Source organism: Schistocerca nitens, chromosome 11 (genome assembly GCF_023898315.1).
Source record: "Schistocerca nitens isolate TAMUIC-IGC-003100 chromosome 11, iqSchNite1.1, whole genome shotgun sequence".
Classification (NCBI taxonomy): Eukaryota; Metazoa; Arthropoda; class Insecta; order Orthoptera; family Acrididae; genus Schistocerca; species Schistocerca nitens.
Genome location: NC_064624.1, coordinates 202,418,827 through 202,441,214, shown reverse-complemented (window position 1 = coordinate 202,441,214; position 22,388 = coordinate 202,418,827). Strand labels below are relative to the sequence as shown.

Genomic DNA, 22,388 nt, shown 5'->3' with positions numbered 1-22,388 from the left:
TCTCGGTGGCAGAGCCAGTGCTCCACTGTGTGAATCACCTCCTCGTCGTCCCCAAAATGTCTTCCACGAATGGCATCCTTTAATGGTCGAAACAAGTGGAAGACCGAGAGGGCTAGGTCAGTTGTGACAGCCGTGGATGGTCTCCCTGACCACTGCAAATCGTGGAGCTCCACCTAACTGCCTTCCGGGTGACCACACCCTCCGTGCACAGCCATTAACTGTACTCCTGTCGACAGCAGATGCTCCGTAGACTTTGCACAAGTGTTTGTGAATATTCCTCACAGTTTCTTTCTCTGCAGAGAGAAATTCAGTGACGGCACATTGCTTGTAACGTACATCACCTACAGAAGCTATTTTGAAACTGTCCTGCAGCTACGCTATCTCTCAGAAGTGACGGAAACTTGGCGTGCTCATTCAGGAGACATCAAATGAGTCGCCTAGATGCAAAACTGTCGATGTCCTCCGTAACCGGTTTTGAGAAAAAGTGGAAAAACTGTTTTCACTGGGTAAATACGCACTGCCCTACACTGTATGTTGTATACGTAAGTATGGATTAGTACAAAACCATTTGGGCTATTGAAAAAAAAAAAAAAAAAAATCAGGAACTCAATGCATGTAAGATATAAGCAAAATAAAAATGGACTTGCACTGTTTTGCGTCTGACTTTGCAGATGGCCAATTTTGCATGCAACTGAAATGGACATGGACACTTTTCAACCTGACTAGTTGTACATGAGGAGAGGATATGGGGTGAACATAAAACTGTGTATTCAGTTTTAATTTCTTTTAATATTTCTGAAGGTACATGGTGTAACAACTGACAAACTGCAATCCACTTAATACATCATATCTGGAACAATGTCTTCATCTTCTCCTGCTAGGCATTCTGATTCAGCTGATGCCCCTGACGCACTGGTACCTAGTAATGTCACGTACCACGACAGGGATTCACGTTCCCTCCAGGACTCACCGTAGTGTTTCTCGAGGAGTTTTGAAACATCCTCCAGTTTCTTTTCATTAATAGGAACAACCGTGTTCGTAATGCAGCTCGAGTTTGTGTGTCCTAAGTGTTTCCCACGTTTGCATATGGACACTGGTAGGTTGATTTCAGAATTATAATTAGGCTCCCCTTGGACTTTTATAGCATTCTGAGAATGTGTGTAACTTTAAACAGCTGTAAGATACCACACAAGTACAATGTTTACATCCTTATGGTCGCCATCTTGCATCGCAGTCACATGACCCCAGCCTTCAATTGGATTTGTCAAAAGGGACAAGGCAAGTTTTGCACCCAACTTACTGACGGACATGGACAGTTTTGAATCTAACCACACTTTTCGTGAGCTGTTTTCCATAGGACATGGAGAGCTTTGAGCATAAACAGCATTTCAAGCATGTGTAAAATGTCATGCTCTAAAATCCAGAGTTGCCAACTCAATATTTTTTAAAAAAGTGGACATGGACAGTTTTGCACCTAAGCGACTCGAATAATTCATACGTAATGTTTTCCATTCGTAGCACTGTTTTCGGCTGAGAAAAAAATGTGTCACATTACTTTCTGGGCAACCGATGTAATACACTTTTCCCAGCACTTTTTACAGTCTCGGAAGCACTTCTGGAACTCACTTTTCGTTACGGTGTTCACCTGCTTCAGCGATTTTGTTTTTACCCCAACAATGGCGGTGAAATGATGTCCTTCCACAGTTCTCTTCAGGCTTCAACACAGAGAGAAGCCTCAGTGTACCACGTCCGGTGCATACAGTCACCGAGATACGAGTGAAAGCATTACTGTGATGAAATTTCCACGAGTCGTTCTACCACAACTCTGGTCATTTTCTTTGGATCACTTCAATGAAAGTGGCACAATACTTTCTTATTGACTGTATGGCCATAAGGCAGAAATTCGTGATGCACTATACCATTGTAATGGAAGAAAGCAGTGAGAAGACCCTACACGTGATCAAATTTGTCAATTTTTTTTCGGTCTCGATCCTTCTGGTTGTTCAAACCTGTATATCCATTCACTCAGCAACTCCTGAGCGACATCTACGCAACGTCATATGTGGTCAAAATTCAACAAACATTGCTGCTACACATTTCGGGTCCAAAACATTTGAAGAAATTTCTCAGCAGGTGCCAAAGGATATACAGACAGCACCAGCAATCTCTCTGACTGTGATTCGGCAATTTTCCAAAACTACTGTATTTCCTTCTTCCACACTGATGTCGGAAACTGGCATGCTAGAGCGTCCAGGGCAGTCATAGTCTTCAGTGTCTTCTCGACCCTCTTTGAAACTTATGCATTACTCGTAAATTTTTCTATTACTCATAATAAATTTGCCTGAAGCTACAGTCAACATGTGAGGCTGCATTTTATTCCATTTTTCAAACAAAATTTAATGCAAATTCTTTGATCCACCTTTTTCGATGTTAAAAACTCACCGAGCACTTGAAAACATGTACACATCTACATCTACATGGATACTCTGCAAATCACGCGTAACTGCCTGGGAGAGGGTTCATCAAACCACCTACACAATAATTCTGTATTATTCCAATCTCGTATAGCGCGGGGGAAAAACAAACACCTACATCTTTCCATGTGAGCTCTGATTTCTCTTATTTCACAACGTGATTTTGCATTCGGAGAAGCAAGCTGGTGATTGAAATTTCGTAAAAAGATTCTGCCGCAGTGAAAAACACATCTGTTTTAATGGTATCAATCCCAAATCCGGTATCATTTCAGTGACACACTCACCCCTATTTCATGATAATACAAAACGTGCTGCCCTTCTTTGAACTTTTTCGATGTACTCCGCCAATCCTATCTGGTAATGATCCCACACCGTGCAGCTGTATTCTAAAAACAGGATGGACAAGCGTTGCATAAGCAGTCCACTTAGTAGATCTGTTACATTTTCTAAGTGTTCTGTCAATAAAATGCAGTCATGGTTTGCCTTCCTCACAACATTTTGTGTGTGTTCTTTCCGATTTAAATTAATCGTAATTATAATTCCTAGTTATTTAGTTGAATTTTCGGTTTTTAGATTAGACTGATTTATTGTGTAACTGAAGTTTAACGGATTACTTTTAGCACTCATGTGGGCGACATCATACTTTTCATTATTTAGTGTCAATTGCCAATTTTTGCACCACTCACATGTCTTTTCTATAGTGTTTTTCAATTTGTTTTGATCTTCTGCAGTGTATGCCAGACGATAAATGACAGCATCGTCTGCAAACAACCTAAGATGGCTGCTCAGATTGTCTGTTAAATTGTTTATATAACTTACCAAACGAAAGCGTTGGTATGTTGATAGAAACAATAACAAACACAAACACGCACACAAATTTCAAGCTTTCGCAACCCACGGTTGCTTCATCAGGAAAGAGGGAAGGAGAGGGAAAGACGAAAGGATGTGGGTTTTAAGGGAGAGGGTAAGGAGTCATTCCAATCCCAGGAGCGGAAAGACTTACCTTATGGGGAAAAAGGGATAGGTATACACTCGCACACACACATATATCCATCCACACATATACAGACACAGGCAGACATATTTGCTTGTGTCTGTTATGTGCGGATGGATGTGTGTGTGCGCGCGCGCGCGCGCGTGAGTGTATACCTGTCCCTTTCCCCCCCCCCCAAGGTAAGCCTTTCCGCTCCAGGGATTGGAATGACTCCTTATCCTCTCCCTTAAAACCCAAATCCTTTCGTCTTTCCCTCTCCTTCCCTCTTTCCTGATGAAGCAACCGTAGGTCGCGAAAGCTTGAAATTTGTGTGTGTGTTTGTGTTTGTTATTGTTTCTATCAATGTACCAACGCTTTCGTTTGGTAAGTTACAGGATCATTGTTTTTAGATATATTTTTCCCACGTGGAATGTTTACCCTCTATTACATTCATATCATGAAATTGTTTATATAGATATATAGCAGACCTTTTCGACTGTCAATGTTGTTGTTGTTGCTGTTGCTGTTGTTGTTGTGGTCTTCAGTCCTGAGACTGGTTTGATGCAGCTCTCCATGCTACTCTATCCTGTGCAAGCTTCTTCATCTCCCAGTACGTACTGCAACCTACATCCTTCTGAATCTGCTTAGTGTATTCATTTCTTGTTCTCTCTCTATGATTTTTACCCTCCACGCTGCCCTCCAGTACTAAATTGGTCATCCCTTGATGCCTCAGAACATGTCCTACCAACCGATCCCTTCTTCTGGTCAAGTTGTGCCACAAACTTCTCTTCTCCCCAATCCTATTCAATACCTCCTCATTAGTTACATGATCTACCCACCTTATCTTCAGCATTCTTCTGTGGCACCACATTTCGAAAGCTTCTATTCTCTTCTTGTCCAAACTGGTTATCGTCCATGTTTCACTTCCATACATGGCTACACTCCATACAAATACTTTCAGAAATGACTTCCTGACACTTAAATCTATACTCGACGTTAACAAATTTCTCTTCTTCAGAAACGCTTTCCTTGCCGTTGCCAGTTTACATTTTATATCCTCTCTACTTCGACCATCATCAGTTATTTTGATCTCCAAATAGCAAAACTCCTTTACTACTTTAAGTGTCTCATTTCCTAATCTAATTCCCTCAGCATCACCCGACTTAATTCGACTACATTCCATTACCCTCGTTTCGCTTTTGTTGACGTTCATCTTATATCCTCCTTTCAAGACACTGTCCATTCCATTCAACTGCTCTTCCAAGTCCTTTGCTGTCTCTGACAGAATTACAATGTCATCAGCGAACCTCAAAGTTTTTTGTTTCTTCTCCATGGACTTTAATACCCACTCCGAATTTTTCTTTTGTTTCCTTTACTGCTTGCTCAATATACAGATTGAGTAACATCGGGGAGAGGCTACAACCCTGTCTCACTCCTTTCCCAACCACTGCTTCCCTTTCGTGCCCCTCGACTCTTATAACTGCCATCTGGTTTCTGTACAAATTGTAAATAGCCTTTCGCTCCCTGTATTTTACCCCTGCCACCTCCAGAATTTGAAAGAGAGTATTCCAGTCAACATTGTCAAAAGCTTTCTCTAAGTCTACAAATGCTAGAAATGTAGGTTTGCCTTTTCTTAATCTAGCTTCTAAAATAAATCGTAGAGTCAGTATTGCCTCATGTGTTCCAATATTTCTTCGGAATCCAAACTGATCTTCCCCGAGGTCTGCTTCTACCAGTTTTTCCATTCGTCTGTGAAGAACTGGCGTTAGTATTTTGCAGCCGTGACTTACTAAACTGATACTTCGGTAATTTTCACATCTATCAACGCCTGCTTTCTTTGGGATTGGAATTATTATATTCTTCTTGAAGTCTGAGGGTATTTCGCCTGTCTCATACATATTGCTCACCAGATGGTAGAGTTTTGTCAGGACTGGCTCTCCCAAGGCCATCAGTAGTTCTAATGGAATGTTGTCTACTCCCGGGGCCTTGTTTCGACTTAGGTCTTTCAGTGCTCTATCAAACTCTTCACGCAGTATCGTATCTCCCATTTCATCTTCATCTACATCCTCCTCCATTTCTATAACACTGCCCTCAAGTACATCGCCCTTGTATAGACCCTCTATATACTCCTTCCACCTTTCTGCTTTCCCTTCTTTGCTTAGAACTGGGTTTCCATCTGAGCTCTTGATATTCATACAAGTGGTTCTCTTCTCTCCAAAGGTGTCTTTAATTTTCCTGTAGGCAGTATCTATCTTACCCGTAGTGAGATAAGCCTCTATATCCTTACATTTGTCCTCTGGCCATGCCTGCTTAGCCATTTTGCACTTCCTGTCGATCTCATTTTTGAGACGTTTGTATTCCTTTTTGCCTGCTTCATTTACTGCGTTTTTATATTTTCTCTGTTCATCAATTAAATTCAGTATTTCTTCTGTCACCCAAGGATTTCTACTAGCCCTCGTCTTTTTACCTACTTGATCCTCTGCTGCCTTCACTACTTCATCCATCAAAGCTACCCATTCTTCTTCTACTGTATTTCTTTCCCCCATTCCTGTCAATTGTTCCCGTATGCTCTCCCTGAAACTCTCTACAACCTCTGGTTCTTTCAGTTTATCCAGGTCCCATCTCCTTAAATTCCCACCTTTTTGCAGTTTCTTCAGTTTCAATCTGCAGTTCATAACCAATAGATTGTGGTCAGAATCCACATCTGCCCCTGGAAATGTCTTACAATTTAAAACCTGGTTCCTAAATCTCTGTCTTACCATTATATAATCTATCTGAAACCTGTCAGTATGTCCAGGCTTCTTCCATGATAACAGCCTTCTTTTATGATTCTTGAACCAAGTGTTAATTATGATTAAGTTGCGCTCAATGCAAAATTCTACCAGGCGGCTTCCTCTTTTATTTCTTCCCCCCAATCCATATTCACCTACTATGTTTCCTTCTCTCCCTTTTCCTACTACCAAATTCCAGTCACCCATGACTATTAAATTTTCGTCTCCCTTCACTACCTAATAATCTGCAGAGCTAGTTGGCATATAGACTTGTACTACTGTCATAGGCATTGGCTTCGTGTCTATCTTGGCCACAACAATACATTCGCTGTGCTGTTTGTAGTAGCTTACCCGCACTCCTATTTTTTTATTCATTATTAAACCTACTCCTGCATTACCCCTATTTGATTTTGTATTTATAACCCTGTATTCACCTGACCAAAAGTCTTGTTCCTCTTGCCACCAAACTTCACTAATTCCCACTATATCCAACTTTAACCTATCCATTTCCCTTTTTAAATTTTCTAACCTACCTGCCCGATTAAGGGATCTGACATTCCACGCTCCGATCCGTAGAACGCCAGTTTTCTTTCTCCTGATAACGACGTCCTCTCGAGTAGTCCCCGTCCGGAGATCCGAATGGGGGACTATTTTACCTCCGGAATATTTTACCCAAGAGGACGCCATCATCATTTATCCACACAGTAAAGCTGCATGCCCTCAGGAAAAATTACGGCTGTAGTTTCCCCTTGCTTTCAGCCGTTCGCAGTACCAGCACAGCAAGGCCATTTTGGTTAGTGTTACAAGGCCAGATCAGTCAATCATGCAGACTGTTGCCCTTGCAACTACTGAAAAGGCTGCTGCCCCTCTTCAGAAACCACACGTTTGTCTGGCCTCTCAACAGATATCGCTCCGTTGTGGTTCAACCTACGGTACGGCTATCTGTATCGCTGAGGCAAGCAAGCCTCCCCACCAACGGCAAGGTCTATGGTTCTAAATATTCACAACAGCTTAAAGGGCAAACATACGTCAGAAAAATGTATAGCAGCAAAATAAAAGAATAATTTTTGAAAATCGGATAACTGAGGTCCGTCGCAGCCCCCTTACAGTGAAACACTCAAAATATTCCTGGGTTCAGTGCAGTTTTGACTACTTCCAGATGCACGCAACAGCTAGGTACCCCAAGTGAGAAGCGCAGAATGCGCAAGTAGACTGGCAGCCCGGCCACTCACCGGCTCTCGCAGTACGAGCAGGCGAAGCGATGCGAGTCAGAGTTTTTGGCAGAGCCGTCTACCGCACGCTGGGGAGGCTGGGACGTCAGCTGCTGCCGCACCTTTTTGGCCAGCTCCGTGTCGTACACACGTCGCCACCGGCCCGTCGACGACGTTTCCGACGCGGGGCAATAAGTAGTCTGCTCTTGCAGTTGGCTCGGCACCGGTCCGTCGACGCTGTGGAGGTGGTCACTGCAATCGCGACTCCACTGATGGCTTTCCTCCACAGTTCACACTTACACAAAATGTGCAAATACAAAAATTCTTTTTCACAAAGCCTAATTACTTATGTTACAGCATAGTTATTGATAACGATTCATTCACTTGTGAACCATTGTTCACCAATGCTGGCACATTCTAGTACTAAAATAACACTTTCGTATTCTTCAAACGGTGCCACGCTAATTTCAGTTTCTCGTAAAAGCAGTCGCACATCGTACAATAGACAAATGTGTTGTGTCACGAGAATTACATTCTGAAATAATTAGTACTGTGGTGACAAAAGTGGTTTATAGTCTAACTCTAGATCTAGGTTAGACTGACAAAAATAATTTGATCGCGAGCTGGCAATGTTATCAACCGTCGGCGTGGGTAAGCACTCAGCTACGCCTGCTGATAACTTTAATAGCGATTTTGGTTGTATATTACATACTGTCAAAATAATTTTTAACGCTATGCGAACGTTCTCATCTCTGAAAGTGTTAGAGCCAAAGAAGCTTTTACTTAAATGTTCTGTTCATGTCCACAAATCATGATCTTTTCTCTGGCCTTATCCCATACCTTCACAGGGTAGACACATTAATCTGTATTTGGCAATGGTGTACAGCATGTGTCTATGTGAATTTGTTATTCCGTGTGAAAGTGTGAAAACATTTTCAAATTGTTTGTGGATTGTGTAACTGAGGTGGGACACTAGTGGGAGCACAGTATGCACCTGGTCAGATATGGGAAACCACCTAAAAACCACATACAGCCCGGCCAGCACACCGCACCCCACTGTCAGTCTGACAGGCGGATTCATCCACAAACGATGTGCAAAGTCGAGTGCTGGCACGCCAGTCGGGAACGATAGAGCACAGAGGGCTGTGACGATACGTCGGCCACCTTCACACTGACCGACCCCTCCAGCCTGTACGTGAAGAGGGCATAAGCGGCTCGCCCGACCGGTCACGACCCAGTCGAATAGGAGCTCCTGGGCTACTGACCAGAATAGAAGTGTCTACTATATTACTTCGCTTGTATTAGGAATCGTATATAGTGAAGAAGCCTGTTTATTTCGGATGTCGCCCTTTGCTAGCGACATACACTACTGGCCATTAAAATTGCTAAACCAAGATGAAATGCAGATGATAAAAGGGTATTCATTGGACAAATATATTATACTAGAACTGATATCTGATTACATTTTCACGCGATTTGGGTGCATAGATCCTGAGAACCTGAGAAATCAGTACCCAGAACAACCACCTCTGGCCGTAATAACGGCCTCGATACGCCTGGGCATTGAGTCAAATAGAGCTCGGATGGCGTGTACAGGTACAGCTGCCCGTGCAGCTTCAACACGATACCACAGTTCATCGAGAGTAGTGACTGGCGTATTGTGACGAGCCAATTGCTCGGCCACCATTGACCAGACGTTTTCAATTGATGAGAGATCTGGAGAATGTGCTGGCCAGGCCAGCAGTCTAACATTTTCTGTATCCAAAAAGGCCCGTACAGGACCTGCAACATGCGGTCGTGCATTATCTTGCTGAAATGTAGGGTTTCGCAGGGGTCAAATGAAGGGTAGAGCCCCAGGTTGTAACACATCTGAAATTTGACGTCCACTGTTCAAAGTGCCATCAATGTGAACAAGAGGTGACCGAGACGTGTAACCAATGGCACCCCATACCATCACGCCAGGTGATGTGCCACTATGGCAACGACGAATACAAGCTCCCAATCTGCGTTCACCACGATGTCGCCAAACACGGATGTGACAATCCTGATGCTGTAAACAGAACCTGGATTCATCCGAAAAAATGACGTTTTGCCATTCGTGCACCCAGGTTCATCGTCGAGTACACCATCGCAGGCGCTCCTGTCTGTGATGCAGCGTCAAGGGTAACCACAGCAACGGTCTCCGAGCTGGTAGTCCGTGCTGCTGCAAACGTCGTCGAACTGTTCGTGCAGATGGTTGTCGCCTTGCAAACGTCCCCATCTGTTGACTCAGGGATCGAGGCGTGGCTGCACGATTCATTACAGCAGTACGGATAAGATGCCTCTCATCTCAACTGCTAGTGATACGAGGTCATTGGGATTCAGCACGGCGTTCCGTATTACCCTACTGAACCCACCAATTCCATATTCTGCCAACAGTCATCGGATCTCGACTGACGCGAGCAGCAATGTCGCTATACGATAAACCGCAATCTTGATAGGCTACAATCCGACCTTTATCAAAGTCGGAAACGTGATGGTACGCATTTCTCCTCCTTACACGAGGCATCACAACAACGTTTCACCCGGCAATGCCGGTCAGCTGCTGTTTGTGTATGAGAAATCGCTTGGAAACTTTCCTCATGTCAGCACGTTGAAGGTGTTGCCATCAGCGCCAACCTTGTGTGAATGCTCTGGAAAGCTAATCATTTGCATATGACAGCATCTTCTTCCTGTCAGTTCAATTTCGTGTCTGTAGCACGTCACCTTCGTGGTGTAGCAATTTTAATGGCCAGTAGTGTGTATGTAATATTCAAAGTAAAGTATTGTCATTTACTTTTCGTAACAATGAACATTAATATGATTTGCTTGAATTGTTTGTCTTGTGACCCGAGACAGCAGGTTTCCTAGACACCACATATTCGATGACTAGGCAGGATTCGACATGACGTCTAGGAATATGCGATAAAAAGCGGGAGGTGGTGCTCTCACACGGAAGGGAAAGTAGAAGGCAGGCCAAAAGCAGAATTCTTAGAACCCCAACGACTGGCATACTATCAATGAACTCATCGACCTACTTTGTGTTCGGCAACTTTTGCATTAAGCCGGGGTTGCTTATATTCACATTGCCTTATTTGACATATTATTTCCATCCACAGATGTAGAACGAATGCGCACAAAGAATGTTTCATTCAGAGCTAATAAAAATAGTTATGTATATGCAAATGTCAATAATAATAAACACAATTTTATTAAAAATTTAAGTATATTTCACTGCACAACAGGATCATACTGTATAGAGAAAAGTGCTGTTATTAATGGAGACAATTTGAGCAACCAGAAGAAAGGCACCAAGGAAAATCATGGATTACCACCACACAAGATGATGGATTTCTGCGCCTCGTGGACCTGACAGAAACAATTTCAGATGCCAGAATACGAAGAAGTGTCTTGCAAAATGTACGTAACATAATTATTTCAGTCCAAACTGTAAGACATAAACTGCACGCATGAGGGCTTCATGGCCACTGACCTTTAATGTTTCCAGCTATTTGCCATGGAAATTTTGCACATTGTGTTTTGTGTGGCCAGTAACATCAAAATTGTTGGTTTCCGCCCAGATTTGAAAAGAGTGTTCCTCAGAAAGTGGCCAGGTGATGCAGAAAGGCTTTGGAACAGATAAGAGACGCACAAATTTGAAGGAGCTTTTCTGACTACTTGAAGGAATACTGACCAATAGAGGAATGGACATCGTTGGGATAATCTTCAAAGAAAAGTTTCGGAGGATGTTGAAAGCCTCCAGTGTTCAGATCAGCTGTAAGCTGAGCTTAGAAATCACTGCACAACATTTCTCAATATGATATCTCCCATCCCATTTCATCAACGTCAATGAGGTGCCGAGGCACACACAACTCAAGAGGAAGTGCTGTCACTTGCAGATGCCAAAAAACTACTGGTGATTGAGAGTGATAACTTCACAATTCTATGACCGTTTCTTTACAATTCTCATGCTGCTTTATTTATTCCAAAAAATGATTTAATATTGTTACAAAGTTATGTAATGATACATGTATGTATTACACAAACACACCAAAGAGCCCTCCTACGATTTTTGATTAACCCTCGAGCGGATGCGCCGATTTTTGTAACACGAGTGGGCACGCGGCGTACTTCATATGTACGTAAAGAATAGCTGTTGTTACGTTAGCATCGTAAATGTGTTTTCGCAAAATCACAGTTTAATGTGGGCTAATGAAACAGCGATAAAATAGACTTATATCAAATGAACTAGATCACTGTTTAGCAGAACAACAATAACAGAAACTTTCACCGTATCACTGTTGGCGTGTACAAGTATTACCCCACAGTAATGACCCACTAGGAGCATTAAACGGCGCAGCTGCATCAAATCCCAGCTGAGCACTGATTCGATTACTAATTATCTTGTAGACAACTGCCTCTTTGTGGGGTTGTTCTGTAATCTCAGAATCTGGGACATTATTTCACACCGATTTTAAATTTGTTCTGACCTATCTAGCTGTTTATATTACATTACTGCAGCTCACTTGGCTGTACAACATAACTGATCACTGTGTAAGCTAAAGCAATGATAAAGAAATAGGTTTGGGATTGCAACTGTAAAATGACAATGGAATGGTACAAGACAATGTTATTTGTGATTGGTGCACTTTATACATAAGCACATGCGCCTGATGGTGAAGAGAAAGAGAGTTCACGACAAAAATAGTTTGTTCCTTACACAGTTTTGGTGTATGTCATGATGTATGTTGTTGTTGTTGTTGTTGTTGTGGTCTTCAGTCCTGAGACTGGTTTGATGCAGCTCTCCATACTACTCTATCCCGTGCAAGCTTCTTCATCTCCCAGTACCTACTGCAACCTACATCCTTCTGAATCTGCTTAGTGTATTCATCTCTCGGTCTCCCTCTACGATTTTTACCCTCCACGCTGCCCTCCAATACTAAATTTGTGATCCCTTGATGCCTCAAAACATGTCCTACCGACCGATCCCTTCTTCTTGTCAAGTTGTGCCACAAACTTCTCTTCTCCACAATCCTATTCAATACCTCCTCATTAGTTTTGTGATCTACCAATCTAATCTTCAGCATTCTTCTGTAGCACCACATTTCGAAAGCTTCTATTCTCTTCTTGTCCAAACTGGTTATCGTCCATGTTTCACTTCCATACACGGCTACACTCCATACAAATACTTTCAGAAACGCCTTCCTGACACTTAAATCTATACTCGATGTTAACAAATTTCTCTTCTTCAGAAACGCTTTCCTTGAAATTGCCAGTCTACATTTTATATCCTCTACTTCGACCATCATCAGTTATTTTGCTCCCCAAATAGCAAAACTCCTTTACTACTTTTAGTGTCTCATTTCCTAATCTAATTCCACCAGCATCACCCGACTTAATTCGACTACATTCCATTACCCCTTGTTTTGCTTTTGTTGATGTTCATCTTATATCCTCCTTTCAAGACACTGTCCATTCCGTTCAACTGCTCTTCCAAGTCCTTTGCTGTCTCTGACAGAATTACAATGTCATCGGCGAACCTCAAAGTTTTTATTTCTTCTCCATGGATTTTAATACCTACTCCGAATCCTTCTTTTGTTTCCCTTACTGCTTGCTCAATATACAGATTGAATAACGTCGGGGAGAGGCTACAACCCTGTCTCACTCCTTTCCCAACCACTGCTTCCCTTTCATGCCCCTCGACTCTTATAACTGCCATCTGGTTTCTGTACAAATTGTAAATAGCCTTTCGCTCCCTGTATTTTGCCCCTGCCACCTACAGAATTTGAAAGAGAGTATTCCAGTTAACGTTGTCAAAAGCTTTCTCCAAGTCTACAAATGCTAGAAACGTAGGTTTGCCTTTTCTTAATCTTTCTTCTAAGATAAGTCGCAAGGTTAGTATTGCCTCACGTGTTCCAATATTTCTACGGAATCCAAACTGATCTTCCCCGAGGTCCGCTTCTACCAGTTTTTCCATTCGTCTGTAAAGAATTCGCATTAGTATTTTGCAGCTGTGACTTATTAAACTGATAGTTTGGTAATTTTCACATCTGTCAACACCTGCTTTCTTTGGGATTGGAATTATTATATTCTTCTTGAAGTCTGAGGGTATTTCGCCTGTCTCATACATCTTGCTCACCAGATGGTAGAGTTTTGTCATGACTGGCTCTCCCAAGGCCATCAGTAGTTCTAATGGAATGTTGTCTACTCCCGGGGCCTTGTTTCGACTCAGGTCTTTCAGTGCTCTATCAAACTCTTCACGCAGTATCGTATCTCCCATTTCATCTTCATCTACATCCTCTTCCATTTCTATAACATTGCCCTCAAGTACATCGCCCTTGTATAGACCCTCTATATACTCCTTCCACCTTTCTGCTTTCCCTTCTTTGCTTAGAACTGGGTTTCCATCTGAGCTCTTGATATTCATACAAGTGGTTCTCTTCTCTCCAAAGGTGTCTTTAATTTTCCTGTAGGCAGTATCTATCTTACCCGTAGTGAGATAAGCCTCTATATCCTTACATTTGTCCTCTGGCCATGCCTGCTTAGCCATTTTGCACTTCCTGTCGATCTCATTTTTGAGACGTTTGTATTCCTTTTTGCCTGCTTCATTTACTGCGTTTTTATATTTTCTCTGTTCATCAATTAAATTCAGTATTTCTTCTGTCACCCAAGGATTTCTACTAGCCCTCGTCTTTTTACCTACTTGATCCTCTGCTGCCTTCACTACTTCATCCATCAAAGCTACCCATTCTTCTTCTACTGTATTTCTTTCCCCCATTTCTGTCAATTGTTCCCTTATGCTCTCCCTGAAACTCTCTACAACCTCTGGTTCTTTCAGTTTATCCAGGTCCCATCTCCTTAAATTCCCACCTTTTTGCAGTTTCTTCAGTTTCAATCTGCAGTTCATATCCAATAGATTGTGGTCAGAGTCCACATCTGCCCCTGGAAATGTCTTACAATTTAAAACCTGGTTCCTAAATCTCTGTCTTACCATTATATAATCTATCTGATACCTTTTAGTATCTCCAGGATTCTTCCAGGTATACAACCTTCTTTTATGATTCTTGAACCAAGTGTTAGCTATGATTAAGTTACGCTCTGTGCAAAATTCTACAAGGCGGCTTCCTCTTTCATTTCTTCCCCCCAATCCATATTCACCTACTATGTTTCCTTCTCTCCCTTTTCCTACTGATGAATTCCAGTCACCCATGACTATTAAATTTTCGTCTCCCTTCAGTACCTGAATAATTTCTTTTATCTCATCATACATTTCATCAATTTCTTCATCATCTGCAGAGCTAGTTGGCATGTAAACTTGTACTACTGTAGTAGGCATGGGCTTTGTGTCTATCATGGCCACAATAATGCGTTCACTATGCTGTTTGTAGTAGCTAACCCGCACTCCTATTTTTTCATTCATTATTAAACCTACTCCTGCCTTACCCCTATTTGATTTTGTATTTATAACCCTGTAATCACCAGACCAAAAGTCTTGTTCCTCCTGCCACCCAACTTCACTAATTCCCACTATATCTAACTTTAACCTATCCATTTCCCTTTTTAAATTTTCTAACCTACCTGCCCGATTAAGGGATCTGACATTCCACGCTCCGATCCGTAGAATGCCAGTTTTCTTTCTCCTGATGACGACGTCCTCTTGAGTAGTCCCCGCCCGGAGATCCGAATGGGGGACTATTTTACCTCCGGAATATTTTACCCAAGAGGACGCCATCATCATTTAATCATACAGTAAAGCTGCATGCCCTCGGGAAAAATTACGGCTGTAGTTTCCCCTCGCTTTCAGCCGTTTGCAGTACCAGCACAGCAAGGCCGTTTTGGTTATTGTTACAAGGCCAGGTCAGTCAATCATTCAGACTGTTGCCCCTGCAACTACTGAAAAGGCTGCTGCCCCTCTTCAGGAACCACACGTTTGTCTGGCCTCTCAACAGATACCCCTCCGTTGTGGTTGTACCTACGGTACGGCCATCTGTATCGCCGAGGCACATAAGCCTCCCCACCAATGGCAAGGTCCATGGTTCATGGGGGAAGGATGTATATGTGGACACAAAAAAAATTCCCTGGATTCCCAAGTCAAAAATGCATTTTCCCCCCAAGTGAAAACACAATTTTCCCGGCTGGAAATACACTTTTTTCTATGTTAAGCAACAACATACTTTTCTTTGGAGCTGTAAAACTTACAAATCCTTTGAATGTTGAAGGTATTATATGCTGGTGTAAAACTTCCCAGCACTTTAGGAAACTCAACACAGCAAAAGCAATGCATTTTGGAAAGATCATTCATACGTGGTAACACGTCCACTGCATAGTTTCATATTACGAAAATACCGACACAAATTCCACCAATTACAGCACAGTAACTTTCGGAGCGTTGAAATCGATATTGGTATGTGCTTTTGTCAGCCAATCGTAACTTGTGTTATGTGATTTACCAAACAATGACAGCAGATATGCAGAGTACAGGACTTGTAATGAAGTCAGCCAATAGCAACATCACTTTCAAGTAACCCAAACACACAAATAGGAAACGTTAATGGTTTAAATTAATATATATATTCAATATAGCTCCATGACAAACTAAGCTTTCACATATAATACTGGTCGTCAAAATTTTTTCGCTGTTTTTTCTGAGGTGTGTGCAGTTAGGATCCTCAGAGCACACCTTAATTTGCAGCAGGTGAATATTTCTGACGAGCACAATTATAAGTTTCACTGCTGTGCACTGATCGTTTCGTGGGTTACCTGACTGAATAAATGCTCTGACATTTTCATAGAAAAGCCAATCACGTGCGAACTGCTGAAGAATTCACCTCACTTTTTTTTCTGGAGGATAACTATACTTTTTGCCATGATTATTACATAACTAGAAATCTATGAAAGAACTGAAACAAATACGGAAAACTAACCTCGAGGCTCAGTCTGTTTTAGCGTATTAACCTTTAACATATAACAAACACAAATATGCCGGTAAGTTTTAAACAATGGCATCAATGGCTGGTCTTATGGACCCAAAATATGTCTAAGCGGCTGTCCTCAAGGTGTTAAGTTTTTAATGGGAGTCAAACGTGTCGCAATTTAAGAAATTCATCACACATTCTCACTCTTAACATAATTCACCATGCGTAACAGGAAATCTACTTTGAAAATAATGCTTCTCAAACCACCATTCACAATACTTTCCCATGACTTCTTAGAAATGTAAACAGTTGTGGTATCACACTCATCAAAAGCTGTTTGTTGTTGTGAAGTATTGCACAGTTTTTGTCCTCACACCTTTGACACATTTTGCTGTCAGCAGATGCTCGTTTGTGCAGTTTGGTTTGTTGTAAAGTGCGCATTTTCTTTGCAACTAAAATTTTGTTTTGGTGTTATTGTCTCGTTTATGTTTTCTCGCTGCAGTATTACTCTGCAGTAGCAGACCAAAGTAAAATTCTTTGTTAGAGTATCAGTTCTTACTAGTCAAAATTACACAAATTTGAATGAAAACCAAAACAGCAAAAAATTCCCAGAATTCTAAAAAATTCCCAGGTTTCTCCCAGATGAAAAAATTCCTGGGTTTTTCCCAGATTTCCTGGGGTGTATACACCCTGTATGTACTTATTCAACAGATGACACACATTACGCATCTACTGTAACACACAAATTTACAAGACTTGAACTACACAGCTGATGGTGTAAGCCCCAGAGAAGTGTGTACACACGGAGTGACGCACTCCTCCACCTACCTCGGTCCGACTCCCTTCTCCAGCCGGTTGTTGAGGGCTCGGTCCAGCAGCCCACCAAAAGCCGTCGAAATCTGCGTCTTCAGTCCCACTGACCGGTCGCTACAGCCCGGCTGTCCCGTCGACGTGGTGGAGCCTGTCATCGTGCTGCAACATAGCAGGACTGACCTTGGAGAAAGTTGCCACAGAGACCTACTTTTTGTACAGAATAGTTCTTGATGGTATATTTACAAGGGCTATTCAGAAAGTAGGGAATGTTTTGGCATTTAAAAAAAAGCTAAGTACAAGAAATACCTTTTATTATACACATCTCAAAGAATGACTGACATACTACTTTCCACAGTCACTAAACACATTGAGGCACTTATCATAGCGGTGGACAAGCTTTGAAAAAAATTCTGCTGCCTGACACTTCAGTCAGTGATTCACTCACACGTGGAGTTCCGCGTCGTCATCAAAGCGCTGCGTTGGGAAACGGTGGAAGTCGCTTGGTGCAAGATCGGGGCTGTAGCGCGAATGAGAGAAAATTTACTATCTTAATGAATTAAGGAGTTCTTTAGTGAGGTTTGCCATGTGAGGTCGGGCACTGTCATGCAAAAACAAAATTTTGAATGTCAGCTTTCCCCGGCGTTTGTTTTGAACTGCTCTTCTAAAGCTGTGCAAAGGTTGACAGTACTGGGCGGAATTTACGGTTGTTCCACGCTCGAGAAAATGAATAAGAAGCACGCCTTGCCTATCCCAAAACACTGTCGCCATCAACTTCCTTGCTGACAAGGTTTGCAAACATTTTCTCGGTTTTTGGGGGACCTCGTGTGCCCCCACTCCACGGACTGTAATTTTGTCTCGCAATTTGTGTGTTTCACCCAAGTCTCGTCACCAGTTACGATTCGATACAGTAATGAATCACCATGTTTGTGGTAGGGCTCCAGAAATGTCAACATTGCCCCCATTCGCTGTTCTTTATGGTGCTCTCTAAGCATCTTGGGCACCCATTGTGCACGAAATTTGTGGTAGTCTAGCTTTTGAGTGACAATTCCAAACAACTAAGTCCATGAAACTTGTGGAAAAGGAAGTGAAAGCTCCGTTATTGTGAAGCGACAGCTTTCACGAATCATTTTATCATCTTAAATGACAAGATCGTCAGTCACAATGCTCAGGCGTCCACTCTTCTCTTCGTCATGAACGTTGGTTCGGCCATTTTTAAACTGAACGTACCATGTCCGGACAGAAAATTCACTTATTTCGTTGTTTCTGTACACTTTGCACAGTTCACGATAAATTTCTACAAGTTTCAGGTTTTTTGCCAACAAATACCGTGTCAGAGACAACATCTCACAACTGGCGGGATTTTCGATTGAAGCACACATTTCAAATTCGAATATCGAAAAAGCAGACGCGCAGAGACATTCCCACTGTCACGGTAGATGCCGACTAAGCTGCCAAGTACGCACATACCAAAATACGCACATACCAAAATACACACGATCGGCGCTCACCTAGAGGCATCAGATGGAAACGTTCCCTACTTTCTGAATTGTCCTCATAATAATGCCTTTCACCAATGCGGTTGGGCATAGCAAAGCATCAAAAGGAGTTATCATCATAAGAATATTGCGTGTATACTTCATCTACTGTATGCATAAAACTGACAAACACACACAAACATTATCAACAGCTGAATTGCACACAAGCTGGTGCTATTAATGTCTGGCAAGTAGGACCTGCTTATGTGTTAGTCACATTATTACTATCTTATTGTAAATGAAACTTTTAAGATATTCTAATTTATTAACGGCCATCAACGTTTTTCTGAATCATGATTTATGTATGTAGTTTTTATTTCAAAAATTGTGCGCAGCTGCAGTCTCTGTAATGCAAGTTATGCTCGGTCTGTTGTGCTGTTAATACAAACCGGGAAAATGTCTGACGGTGCTTCCTGCTCCGTAATTTAACACATCTGTGGAACACAATTTTAAAAAATTGGGAAACAGGTTGTTTTGATGTTTTCACAAGTTTACAGAGAAAGTTCGCTTTGCAATTTTCCAAGACAATTATCAAAAGTTGAGGAGTTTCTGAAAACGAGATGTGTGGCTGAATTGGTGTGTTAGAGAATGGTAGTCAGGTATCCTATAGATCGCTGACTGGAATCTCACTTTGGCCTTCTTTTGCCAATTTGAATGTTTACATCAATTAAATACAAAATTTATCAAGCGAAGGAACTTGCCCCCCCCCCCCCCCCACCTCTTGCAGCGGTGTACCGTAGGTCTCTAGAAGAGCGTAGCGTTCCAAAGGATTGGAAAAGGGCACAGGTCATCCCCATCTTCAAGAAGGGATGTCCAACAGATGTGCAGAACTATAGACCTATATCTCTAACGTCGATCAGTTGCAGAATTTTGGAACACGTATTATGTTAGAGTATAATGACTTTTCTGGAGACTTGAAATCTACTCTGTAGGAATCAACATGGGTTTTGAAAAAGACGATCGTGTGAAACCCAGCTCGCGCTATTTGTCCACGAGACTCAGAGGGCCATAGACACAGGTTCACAGGTAGATGCCGTGTTTCTCGACTTCCGCAAGACATTCGATACAGTTCCCCACAGTCGTTTAACGAACAAAGTAAGAGCATATGGACTATCAGACCAATTGTGTGATTGGATTGAAGAGTTCCTAGATAACAGAATGCAGCATGTCATTCTCAATGGAGAGAAGTCTTCCGAAGTAAGAGTGATTTCAGGTGTGCCGCAGGGGAGTGTCGTAGGGCTGTTGATATTCACAATATACATAAATGACCTTGTGGATGGCATCGGAAGTTCACTGAGGCTTTTTGCAGATGATGCTGTGGTGTATCGAGAGGTTGTTACAATGGAAAATTGTACTGAAATGCAGGAGGACCTGCAGCAAATTGACGCATGGTGCAGGGAATGGCAATTGAATCCCAATGTAGACAAGTGTAATGTGCTGCGAATACATAGAAAGAAAGATCCCTTATCATTTAGCTACAAAATAACAGGTCAGCAACTGGAAGCAGTTAATTCCATAAATTATCTGGGAGTACGCATTAGGAGTGATTTAAAATGGAATGATCATATAAAGTTGATCGTCGGTAAAGCAGATGGCAGACTGAGACTCATTGGAAGAATCCTAAGGAAATGCAATCCGAAAACAAAGGAAGTAGGTTACAGTACGCTCGTTCGCCCACTGCTCAAATACTGCTCAGCAGTGTGGGATCCGTACCAGATAGGGTTGATAGAAGAGATAGAGAAGATCCAACGGAGAGCAGCGCGCTTCGCTACAGGAACATTTAGTAATCGCGAAAGCGTCACGGAGATGATAGATAAACTCCAGTGGAAGACTCTGCAGGAGAGACGCTCAGTAGCTCGGTACGGGCTTTTATTGAAGTTTCGAGAACATACCTTCACCGAGGAGTCGAGCAGTATATTGCTCCCTCCTACGTATATCTCGCGAAGAGACCCAGAGGATAAAATCAGAGAGATTAGAGCCCACACAGAGGCATACCGACAATCCTTCTTTCCACGAACAATACGAGACTGGAATAGAAGGGAGAACCGGTAGAGCTACTCAAGGTACCCTCCGCCGCACACCGTCGGGTGGCTTGCGGAGTATGGATGTAGATGTAGATGTAGAATGTTAAAAATTAAAAAGACATTGCAACTTAAATTTTTGGGACGAAAATGAAAAATCAAGTACTCTTTATTTGCACTGTGTCCATTGCTTTATAACACAGATGTCGTCTCACACAAGCCACAGTGATAGGAATTTTAGAATCTCGGAAAACAATACTTTTCATGGCATCCAGCAAACTGCACAAATGCTGTATTTTTTACAGTTGGCACTGTACTCTGAAGTCTGATTCCAACAGAACTGATCTGGTGACAAGTTAAGGAACCTGTCCTGTGAAATAACAAGACATTTCAGCTGCCAGACGTACTGGAGCTTATGCACGAAGCTCTGTCACAAGATGCCACCGAACGCCAGCGAAATGCAGAACAGCTCATCTTATAAGAGGAGGAAAAAATGTGGAGCTCGGATGGCTTCATGGATCCTGTTGGTGGTCATCTCACTATCAACATAGCAGATGACAGTTCTGGTTCTGAAATGCATTCCTTGAAGCTAGACCTGTCCCAGACATATTCCTACCACCACCTACTCCAGTCTGGTCACTAACATCACCTATCCCATCAAAGGCCGGGCTACATGTGAAATCAGTCATGTGATTTACAAGCTAAGCTGCAACCTCTGTGCTGCATTCTATGTAGGCATGGCAACCAACAAACTGTGGCCAAAAAACAAGTGGACCACCCTCAGGGTGTATACTTGGGCAAGGGAAACAAAATTACCGGATTTCTCCCGGATTTCCCAGTTAAACATACACTTTCTCCTGGGTGGAAACATAGTTTTTCCCTGTTTATTGACAGTGTATTTTCTCTCTGAACTGTATAACTTATCAGTCCTTTGAATGGTTATGGTTTTATACATGGACGTAAAATTTCCCGGCGCTTTAGAAAACGAAACACCTTTTGGAAAGATGTTTGATGTGCAGAAACATGTACGCTGCATATTTTCGTATTACGAAAGTATAAATTCGAATTCCACCAAACTCCGCCTGTTACTTTCCGAAGCATTGAAATCGAGATTGCGATGTGTAATTGTAAGCCAGTCATAGATCAAGTCACGTGATCTCGCCAGACGATGACAGCGGATATTCAGAGCTTCGGACATGTGGTGTAGTCAGCCAACAGCAACATCACTGTTAAGTAGCATGTACACACGAACAGGAAAAGTTAATTGTTTAATATATATATATATATAATGATGCTACAAGAAAACAAAGCTTTCACATATAATATTGGTCTCCAAGGCCAATACGCTACAAGAGAAGCTAAGCTTTCACATATAATGTTGGTCTTTTATGCATGTATTACATTTTAAGATATATCACACAAATGTGCCAGTAAATTTTTTAATAACGACATAAAACTGTGATCTTCTGGGCTATAAATTATTCTAAGTGGCTCGTCATCAAAGAGCTGATTTTTAAATGAGTCCCAAATTCCCAGTGAAGTATGCATTGACCTGATATTAAGTTTTTCAATGTGGTTTCAGGATGTAAATTTCCTTCGGTACTAGTACTTTGTTATCTCATGTCTGGTTCTTTGTTATGGCATAATGCCATATGGG

At 42.1% G+C, this 22,388-nt stretch overlaps 1 protein-coding gene across 1 annotated transcript in view; it reads right to left on the bottom strand.

Annotated features, from left to right (window-relative positions):
- LOC126212786 (uncharacterized) overlaps positions 1 to 22,388 on the bottom strand; it is a 292,909-nt gene that overhangs the window by 147,589 nt on the left and 122,932 nt on the right. Inside the window, exon 13 of the mRNA XM_049940189.1 lies at positions 17,191 to 17,334. Within this exon, the coding sequence (XP_049796146.1) occupies positions 17,191 to 17,334 (144 nt within the window). The remainder of the gene's footprint in view (positions 1 to 17,190; positions 17,335 to 22,388) is intronic.